Source organism: Nerophis ophidion, linkage group LG01, assembly GCF_033978795.1.
Source record: "Nerophis ophidion isolate RoL-2023_Sa linkage group LG01, RoL_Noph_v1.0, whole genome shotgun sequence".
In the NCBI taxonomy this organism is placed as follows: domain Eukaryota; kingdom Metazoa; phylum Chordata; class Actinopteri; order Syngnathiformes; family Syngnathidae; genus Nerophis; species Nerophis ophidion.
Window position 1 is genome coordinate 32,165,706 of NC_084611.1, and position 10,529 is coordinate 32,176,234.

General features: G+C 37.8%; 1 protein-coding gene across 4 annotated transcripts in view; it reads left to right on the forward strand.

Moving 5' to 3' along the window:
- The first annotated feature begins 2,176 nt into the window (after nt 1-2,176).
- The window catches only part of si:dkey-190g11.3 (uncharacterized protein LOC567059 homolog), an 8,487-nt gene continuing 134 nt past the window's right edge, over nt 2,177-10,529 (forward strand). Inside the window, exons 1-7 of one of the 4 annotated variants that reach the window (XM_061900864.1) lie at nt 2,192-2,277; nt 2,361-2,444; nt 6,299-6,474; nt 6,925-7,029; nt 9,617-9,757; nt 9,821-9,871; nt 9,947-10,529. The exon at nt 9,947-10,529 is cut by the window's right edge and continues 134 nt beyond it. In XM_061900864.1, the coding sequence (XP_061756848.1) occupies nt 6,307-6,474; nt 6,925-7,029; nt 9,617-9,757; nt 9,821-9,871; nt 9,947-10,141 (660 nt within the window). In that variant the 5' untranslated portion in view covers nt 2,192-2,277; nt 2,361-2,444; nt 6,299-6,306 and the 3' untranslated portion in view covers nt 10,142-10,529. Of the gene's footprint in view, nt 2,445-6,298; nt 6,670-6,734; nt 7,030-9,616; nt 9,758-9,820; nt 9,872-9,946 lie in introns of those variants that run through there. The other 3 variants (XM_061900884.1, XM_061900894.1, XM_061900875.1) reach the window with 3 other exon arrangements.

Genomic DNA, 10,529 nt, shown 5'->3' on the forward strand with positions numbered 1-10,529 from the left:
TTTATTGAACAACAAACACACATTTATAATTCGCACAAAAGTAAAGGCACTTTCAACATCAAATAAAGAAAACTAAAAGCAATTAGAGCTGGAGTTGAGTTGAGTTTCAGTTTATTTGGAACATGCAGCATACAACATGATACATCACAATTTCCAGTTTCTCTATTCAACATGTGCGAAAAGGAGTAGGAAGAAAAGGAGCTTATTTAATCCTACCCCTTTTCTTTTACATAACAGTTGCTAAAACTTTTGCTCACTTCCTGTTCTCAATCTATTCACAATAAACTCCATAAGTAATCACAATAAAAATAAATAATAATTGGTGAAGTAAGTTATATTTCATATGATGAGATGAGTAAGATTATTTTGAGAATGGATGAAAACAATTCAGAATGTTTATCATGGTTCCTCTAATAATACTAAAAAAAATTAAATCACTTTAAATGTTTTTAACAAGAATGTTTTTTTTCATAACATGGTCATGCCTAGTTTCTCTTGTTATATTACTGTTTATTTTTATTCCCACTGTTGCTTTTTATTTTTATTCTTACTGTAATATTTTTCTAGTTTGTTTCCATTTATACCCCCGTTATTTACTTTTTAAATTGATCTCAACTCTGTACACTGCTGCTGGAATTTTAATTTTACTGAAAGAACTCTCCTGAAAGAATCAATAAAGTACTATCTATCCATCTATCTATCTATCCATCCATCCATCCATCCATCCATCTATTTAAGGGCTTTTGTACTCTTAATCCTTATCCCTACTTAAAAATGCACACATTTAATTGTATTCAGTGTTAAAAAATATTATATTGCTGTCACGGAAATACATTTTGAAATATTTGGCTTTCATGGCTCTCTCAGCCAAAAAGATTACCCAACCCTGCCTTTAGCCAATTAGAAAATGTAGGCCTTACTTTCATAAATCGACATTTACGTGGATTTTTTATTTTTTTTTGCCTGGAGCATAATAATGTACACTCTCCTACATTCGTAATCCACCACTTCTAATTTTTTGCTTGCTTCCTTTCGTTTTTAGCCATTTTGTGTCGTATTCCCAAGCAAATGGTGAAGTTATTTACTTTTGACTTTTTCAATTCGATCTCAATTCTGTACACTGCTGTTGGAATTTTAATTTTCCTGTGGGAACTCTCCTGAAGGAAACAATAAAGTACTATCTATCTCTCTCTGTCTCTCTCTCTCTCTCTCTATATATATATATATATATTAGGGCTGCGAATCTTTGGGTGTCCCACTATTCGATTCAATATCGATTCTTGGGGTCGCGATTCGATTATATATCGTTTTTTTTAATTCAACGCGATTCTCGATTAAAAAACGATATTTTTCCGATTCAAAACGATTCTGTATTCATTCAATACATAGGATTTCAGCAGGATCTACCCCAGTCTGCTGACATGCTAGCAGTGTAGATTAAAAAAAAAAAAACTTTTATAATTGTAAAGGACAATGTTTTATCAACTGATTGCAATAATGTAAATTAGTTTTAACTTTTAAACGAACCAAAAATATGACTTGTTTTATCTTTGTGAAAACATTGGACACTGTGTGTTGTCAAGCTTATGAGATGCGATGCAAGTGTAAGCCACTGTGACACTATGTTTTTTTATTTTATAAATGTCTAATGATAATGTCAATGAGGGATTTTTAATCACTGCTATGCTGAAATTATAACTAATATTGATATTGTTGTTGATAACATTCATTTTTGTTTCACTACTTTTGGTTTGTTCTGTGTCGTGTTTGTGTCTCCTCTCATTTGCTCTGTTTATTGCAGTTCTGAGTGTTGCTTGGTCAGGTTTGGTTTTGGAATTGGATTGCATTGTTATGGGATTGCTGTGTAGTGGTTTGTTGGATTGATAAAAATAAAAAAATAATAATAATAATCGATTTTTTTCCACACTCCTAACATATATATATATATATATATATAGATAGATAGATAGATAGATAGATAGATAGATAGATAGATAGATAGATAGATAGATAGATAGATAGATAGATACTAGATCGTAATTTATTGATTACTTCAGGAGAGTTTGCAGTCGTCCATATTGGATCAAAGTTATGTAGAATAAGAAGTTTTTTGGGAATAGTTAAAAGTTGATAAAGAGGTGGAACTTTTCTAGAAGGTTTGGTGGGAGAGGAAAGGTCGCAGTGGCGCCATCTTGCGTCCGGCATTGTAGCTTGCTCGGCAGAATGTTGTGGCCGCACGCGGGTCAGGAATAAGAAAATAAAAAATAAATAATAATGGTAAAAAAGAGTGAATTTAGTCTATCCTAAATTTCATTAGGGCGGTTTATGTATCCAGTTTGACGTATATTATATGCTTCCAGTCTATCGAGCTATCTGCTAGCTAGCTGCTACAGCTAACATTGTTAGCCAGCAAAGATTTCGTCACGCTGTGGGGCAGTTCCAAGGTAAAATAAGACTATTACTAACTTTTAGACTATTAAATACCCACAAACAACACGTGTGTTTAACAAGTGTGTATCTGTCGGTGTCAAACTGCACGTAGCTGTACTGAGTTATCTGCGACGCATACTTCGGTAGTGCAGGAATAGAAAATCTCTTCGCTTCAGTCCAGTGCTTGCATGACGGAGTCACTATTGCTAATTTTGGGTCTTCTTTCTCTCTCTGGGACCAAAATATACTGAAATACATCATTTATTCAAAACCTGGCAACACGAGTCGTCATACTTGCCAACCTTGAGACCTCCGATTTTGGGGCGTGGTTTAGAGAGGGAGGAGTATATTTACAGCTATCCATCCATCCATTGTATACTGCTTATTCCCTTTGGGGTCGCAAGGGGCACTGGTGCCTATCTCAGCTACAATCGGGCGGAAGGCGGCGTACACCCTGGACAAATCGCCACCTCATCGCAGTATGTGTAGAAATCTTTATTCATAATTTAATCACTTGTTTATTTTTGAACAAGTTTTTAGTTATTTCTATATCTTTTTTTCCAAATAGTTCAAGAAAGACCAGTACAAATGAGCAATATTTTGCACTGTTATACAATTTAATAAATCAGAAACTGATGACATAGTGCTGTATTTGACTTGTTTATCTTTTTTTTTCAACCAAAAATGCTTTGCTCTGATTAGGGGGTACTTGAATTAAAAAAAATGTTCACAGAGCGTACATCTCTGAAAAGAGGTTGAGAACCACTGCTCTAAAAGCTGTAGATGTTATCGTCACATATGCATGCACAGTAGATGGCAGTATTGTCCTGTTTAAGATTGTCACAACATTGCTGTTTATGGCAGACAAAGTGCTTTAGGGTAGACGAAAACGTGACTGCTGTTGTTGTGTGTTGTTGCCGTGCTGGGAGGACGTTAATGAGACTGCCTAACAATAAACCCACACAAGAAACCAAGAACTCGCCCTCGATCATTCTACAGTTATGACGTAATTGGGCAGGCACTCTGTTTATATTGTGGGAAAGCGGACGTGAAAACAGGCTGTCGACACATCACTCGGGTCCGCATGGAGCTGGAGGGGGCGTGGCCTCTAGCGCTGCCTGAATTTTGGGAGATTTTCGGGAGAAAATTTGTCCCGAAAGGTTTTCGGGAGAGGCGCTGAATTTCGGGAAGGTTGGCAAGTATGCGAGTCGTCCTGTCTGTGCATCACCATCTTATGCTGCTGACATTTGGCAGCTGTGGTTCATTGGAGTCAAGATAACAGAGTGACTAACTTGCTGACACTAAATATTGACAACAAAGACACTCTTTAGTCTAGTTTTCTGCAAAGTGTACTCGTCACTGTGTTGCCTAATTTTCAGGGATGGATAATCTTTTCTACCAGACAAACTTTACACTGACTACTCTAAAGCAAAGGTTTAATTGATTGAATGAAACTTTTATTATTAGATTGCACAGTACAGTACATATTCCGTACAATTGACCACTAAATGGTAACACCCGAATAAGTTTTTCAACTTGTTTAAGTCGGGGTCCACATTAATCAATTCATGGTAAGGTCCCAACTTTTTTGCATCAGAGACCAGTTTAATGTTGGCGTTATTTCAACGTGTCGCAAATAAATACAGCAAAAATAAGTGTAGGAAAAATACAACTCTTCTTAACACTGAATAAGTGGGGCTTCTTTCTTTGCGATGACATGATCCTCGGCAGCGGACTCTGGATTTAAACTACAATCTGGCACATTCTATATCTTCAATAATGTGCATTGTCTCATGTAACAAAGATATAACAAATGGGGACTTCCTATCGGCAGTTTTATTATACATCTACGTGTTTATTGGATCAGGCAAAAAGTTAAGTCAGAGAAAATGGGTCGTTTATAAATTATTTGTTTCTGGGCAGCCCAGTAATAAATGCATCTCGGACTAGTACCATTGCCTGGACTGGTGGTTGGGGACCACTCAAGCTTTTTTCCACCTCAGAAAACATGTTTCTGCAAGTACCACCATAATGACCAACATTAAAATATGGTACCATAATAGGACAAATGATTCATTAAAAACAAGGCAGAGGTTTTATTTAACAAGTATATTTAATGTTTTTGACCACACAGTTTAAACAGTAACACTGGGTTTGAATATTGGAAGGTAAAACCCTGTATTGAAATCAGGTGATTATTTGGTGTACCACTAGATAGAGCAGTGGTTCTTAACCTGGGTTCGATCGAACCCTAGGGGTTCGGTAAGTTGGCCTCAGGGGTTTGGCGGAGCCTCCGCCGTGGAGGTCAAGACACACCCGACTCATCGTGTAAATAAAAACTTCTCCCTATCTGCATATTAGGGATACCCCCAAACAATGTTCCCTCTAATGTTCCATCTGATTTGCAGGTGTGTAATTAGTTGTGAGTTCATGCACTGTGTTGGTTTTGTTCTTTGAACAAGGTGATGTTCATACACGGTTCATTTTGTGCACCAGTAAAAAAATATATAACTTTGTCTTGGATTTTAAAAAAAAAAAAAAAATTTCACTAAAGACGGGTTAGGACATGGGTGTCAAACTCTGGCCCGCGGGCCAAATTTGGCCCGCCGTGTACTTTCATTTGGCCCTTGAGGCAATATCAAATTAACATTACAGCTGGCCCGCCGCTTTAACGCCACATTCACCGCTACTACTCATACTCGTCAACCCTCCCAATTTTCCAGGTAGACTCCCGAAGTTCAGTGCCCCACCCGAATTTTTCCCGATTTCCCTCAGGGTAACCATGTTGGTGGTGGGCCCTAAAAACACTGCCTTTGGCGTTCTCTACAATCTGTCGCCACGTCCGCTTTTACTCCATACAAACAGCGTGCTGGCCCAGTCACATAATATATGCAACTTATACACACAGACAAGTGAATGCAACGCATACTTGGTCAATCCAATTCAATCCAATCCACTTTATTTATATAGCACATTTAAACAACAATAATGTTTCCAAAGTGCTGCACAGCCATGTTAAAAACAATATTAAAAAACAATATTATGCTCCACCAATGACGTAATAAAAACAAAAAATATATAAATACAAAACCAATATAAAAAAACAAAAACAAAAAACAATATAAAAACAAATATGATTAAAAACAATTTTAAAGGGTAAAATCAATTAAAACCGTAAAATAGAAATCAAAGTCTATAAAAAACACAGCCATACAGGTCACACTGAGAGTGGCCGTATAAACAACTTTAACACTGTTACAAATATGCGCCACACTGTGAACCCACACCAAACAAGAATGACAACCAATTTGGGAGAACATCCACACCGTAACACAACAGAACAAATACCCAGAACCACTTGCGGCACTAACTCTTCCGGGACGATACAATATACACCCCCGTTACCACCAAACCCCGCCGCCGAAAAGAGGCATTCAATTTTTATTTTTTATTTTATTTGATATGCCATTGATATTTTTTAAATTATTATTATTTGAAATTTGATTTTGCATGTGACTATAAAGTTATATAAGCCTTGCTTGTTCAATTTTCAATGCAAAACTTGTTTGGGTCCCTATTAAAAGGTTAATTTGTTCAACCTTGGCCCACGGCTTTGGTCGGTTTTAAAACTTTGGCCCACTCTGTATTTGAGTTCGACACCCCTGGGTTGGGTGAATGTGGATATGAAATTGGTAGGGTTCAGTACCTCCAACAAGGTTAAGAACCACTGAGATAGAGCCTGCTACCTCTACAAAAGTTTGTGAGAATCACTACCGAAAAGTATACCCAAGTTGTATTTCTATAGTACTGTCCCTCTGTTTTTCGAGGCACTGTATGGTAACCATGTGTTTCTTTTAACATTTGGCAGTATCAGGAATGGAGGACTCCATCGAAGTGATCCTTCAGGACTACGGGAACGTCTTCCCCACAAGCAGACCTCACCTGGTGCTGTCAGCCTGCACAGGCACGCTACTCACGGGACTCTACGGAGTCTGGAGCCTCTTCACCATGCCCGGTTTCCGCAAAGTCCCATCAGGCTTGAAGGTTCTTAAATGTTCCTTTATTTGTTTTTTTTTTGTTTTTTTTGTTTTCCTTTAACCTGTGTGTTTGCATTTTCTTTTCTATTGAACATTATTGGAGTTGTGTGATTTAGTGTCAACTTGCACGATAACAGTCATTTGCTTGTTTTGGAGCCTCGTGTGCTCCGTGCTAGCAACATGTGAGGGGAAAAAGCCAGCGGTATGTCTGTATTTGTGATCTGTGATGTTTTTTTGGACATAATGCACTTCTGTTTTTACTATCAGAGCAAGAAATTATTTCGCTGATCGGGAGGTGCTTGTCCTTTTGTGTGGTATGTTGCAGTTTAACACATCATCCTGCTCTGCATTTGATCATGCCAGATATGTGAATACCACACCTTTGTGCCAGGACTCAGTGTACATTATAATCAAGTGCATAACAGAAACATGTGTGTGTGTATGTACTGTGTTCCAGGTTCCCTATTTGCCCTCCAATAGAGATCAGACACGGAACGTTATGAAGCTCCTTGAGGGTCGGACAGGTTGCTTAGCAGATCTGGGATCAGGAGATGGAAGGCTGGTGTGTGAGCCAATACCTCTGATGTAAACAATATAAATCTGCGCTATACACACAGAAGTGTGTGTGATCAAGAATCAAACTTTACAACTGTAATTAAATTTAGCTTTGTAGTCAGACCGTATGGTACCACAGCCAGATGTTATTTAGAATTACAACAGTAGTGTCCACACACTTAAAATTTTTACTCCAAAAAACACCAAATATTACGACATTGTTTTTAATGAAATAGTCGATTGACTGAGGTCGTACAATTTTATAGATGAACGAAATGTTCTGCAAATATTAACTCCTAAATTTAAACGAAAAACTTTTTCTTAAAACAGCGGTGTCAAACACATTTTAGCTTAAGGGCCGCATGAATCAAGGCATAATAGCTTAAAAATACAACTATGACAACTTCACATTTTCTTTTCTTTTTTTACTTTGGCGCAAAATAGAACAAGCACAATATGAACATGAACATATTACTAATAATCCTCTTGACAAAACACTTCAAGTTAGTTAAACATTTTGAGGAAAAAATGAGTAAATCTGCAAAAACACCATGAAGAACACACTGAACTTAGACTTTGTCGCAGAGTATCTAAAAAGCCAATAAACTGTAAGTCACAGTCTATCTCGGATTGAATAAAATACAAAACAGATAATAAATAAAACGTGTTCTAGGTATCAAATACCTCATTTGTTATTTCCACGTATTAATCCTGTGCAAAATCAACAAACCCTGCAAACTGAGGTAGAAACTATTCAGTTAAGTTACTCCCTTCCTTGTAAGCATCACTGAGTATGGATAGAAAAATACAAGCTGTGCAATGCATGAGCAATTTCAACAAACCAAATGTATGAATTAAAGAGACTGGCAGTATTACAGTATATCACACACTCTTTACTTTCTTTAAATTTTCACAGAAGACAATAGTTTTTATAGAACTATATTGAGGTGCAATGTCTCATGCATCCTTTTAAGTGGGGTTAACAATTTTTTAATTTTCTCCTAAAACCTGGCTTTTTTAAGCTTTCACCAATGCATCAATATCAGGTTTCACATCTCGAGAGATAGACATTTTTTTAGGATGTTATCCAAGTGGTTGGGTGTGACTCTTGAGCATAAGCTTTGTTTTGTTGATGCTCATTACAGAAAAAACTTGCTCGCAAAAATATGTGGTTTCCCATTCACTCCCGTGAAAAAATAGGAGGATGATCATTTTTCTTGGAACACTGCACTCTGTGCCTACTGTTTTGTTTTTTGACAGAGACATGTTGTGGGAATGAGAATTCCAAATCACGATGTGTTCGAAGCCGGAGACGTAAAATGGCAGGTTTTACGTTGTGTCGAGTGGGAGGAGCATCAGCGTTGCTTTACTGTGTACCTCTTGCTTACTTGGCCTGTATAAACCGTTTACTTGACTAACAAAATTGCTATTGCGACATCCAGTTGACACATTGAGAACAGCAGGTTATTTCATTTAAAAAAGGCAGCTTATTTTTACACTTAGCAAACCTATATCGCGGGCCGCAGGTTTTACATTCCTGGTTTAAACCATCAGTAAATCTTGCAAAACACCACTTCTACGAGAAATTGTATGCTGTGCTTTGTCTTTGGCTTTCACTTTTTTCAAAATAAGGACCAGCCTCAAAAAATATTATTTTACTTTTCTTTACACTTGCCACAAATATTAGAAATGCTATCTATGGGTTAAACGTTAACTCAAAAAATGTAGCTACGCTGGCCACTATTTAATCCTGGAGCGGATTATTTCCATTTGCATTACAGTAGTACCTCGATTTATAAGTTTCATTGGTTTTGTGAAGGCGCTCTTAACTAAAAAAACTTGTATCTCAAATAACCATCTACCATTGAAATCAATGGTAGATGGTTATAATAATAATAATAATTGGTGCTTGGACGCCAAAAGGGGCACCACGTAACATGCTTAACAATAACAATAAAATAACATTAAAAAATCGGTCAAAGCCTGGGCCCCTGGAGAGGGGGTCCAGACTGAGGCCAAGGGGGAAAAAAAATAACTCATAGCCATAGTACACACCCCTCTTACATGTGTGTAAGAGGGAAACATGAAACATTAAAGAAGACAAAGCACATTAAAGCAGCGGTTACAACCAGCCATTTCTACATACAGCTATGAATAAAAAGTAAAAGAAACATATACACTGTGCTTGGCCTCTGCGGTGTTCGACGCCATCGTCTGCTAGGGTGGAGGGAGCATGGCCAGAGACAGGAGCAGACCCAACAAAGCAACCAGGAGATTCAAGATTGCATCCAAAAGTTCAGTTAGCAGCTTTCAAATTTTTTTAACACTCATTTTGTCCCAAATAGCCAGATAAATAAAAAATACATGTTATACAATATTTCATGTCTTACAGTGTTCACTGTGACAATTGATACGCCAACTAATGGCTGTCTTGTTTGTAACTCAGATGTTTGATTGCAATTTAATGCATAACAATTAGCTGAGAGACAGCTCTTATCTCAAAAACACTTTTTATGTTGAATGCCATTGTATTTCCAATGTGTAACACCTACTCCAAAACAAGAGGTTGACCGGCATGTTTTCTCTTACCGTAGGTGTTTGCCGCCTCATCTGCTGGCTTCAAGTGCACCGGGTTCGAGATCAACTCCATACTGCTAGCATATGCCCGGACAAAGGCCCGATGGACAGGAGTTCCTTCAAGCCAGGCAAATTTTGTTAAAAAAGATTTTTGGAAGGTAAGTACACGAATTGAAGTTGCATTTTTTTTAAAACATTTGACATAGTTGTTTTTTTTACAGACTGATCTCTCAAAGTACAACAACATAACTGCTTTTCTTGCTCCAGGAGCGGTAAGTTGTTTCAGCGTTATCTCCTCCATCATGTTAGTAGTTTGCTTCATCTGCCCTCGTCCGAATGGTCGACAGATGGAAGTGCTGGGCGACAAGCTGCTGAAAGAGCTTCCTGATGGCGCGCTTGTCATCTCTTGTCGCTTCCATTTCCCCTACTGGCCTCACCAGTCCACTGTCGGCTCCGGTCTGGACCAGACGTGGGCCTACGACATTACAGCTGTGCGCAAGGCAGGACTGAGGGAAGTATCTAATGTTGTGGAGGATAGATAAAGGACAGTCCCTAGGTCGGGGGTGTTCAAAGTGCAGCCTGGTAACCATTAATGGCACACACAACACATTCTTATGACAAAATACACACAGGTACAAACATTACACAAACAAATATAGGCAAACCTGCCCCATTCCCCCAAAAATGTTAGCTGTAAAGTAAAATGGTCAAAGACCCGTGCGTCTTACTACATATGGTCTTTGTGGAATTCCGTGCATCATGTCATGATTACCATGTGTACAAATTTCTTGCAGGATGTGGTAAGTTTTTTTTAGCTTGCTAAAGTTCTATTGAGTGACTGACATCTTTACATTTTCCTTGGTACGTCTCTCCCTGGAAAAAGTTTGGACACCCCTGCTCCAGGCTTTACTTAAAAATGACTACTTATTA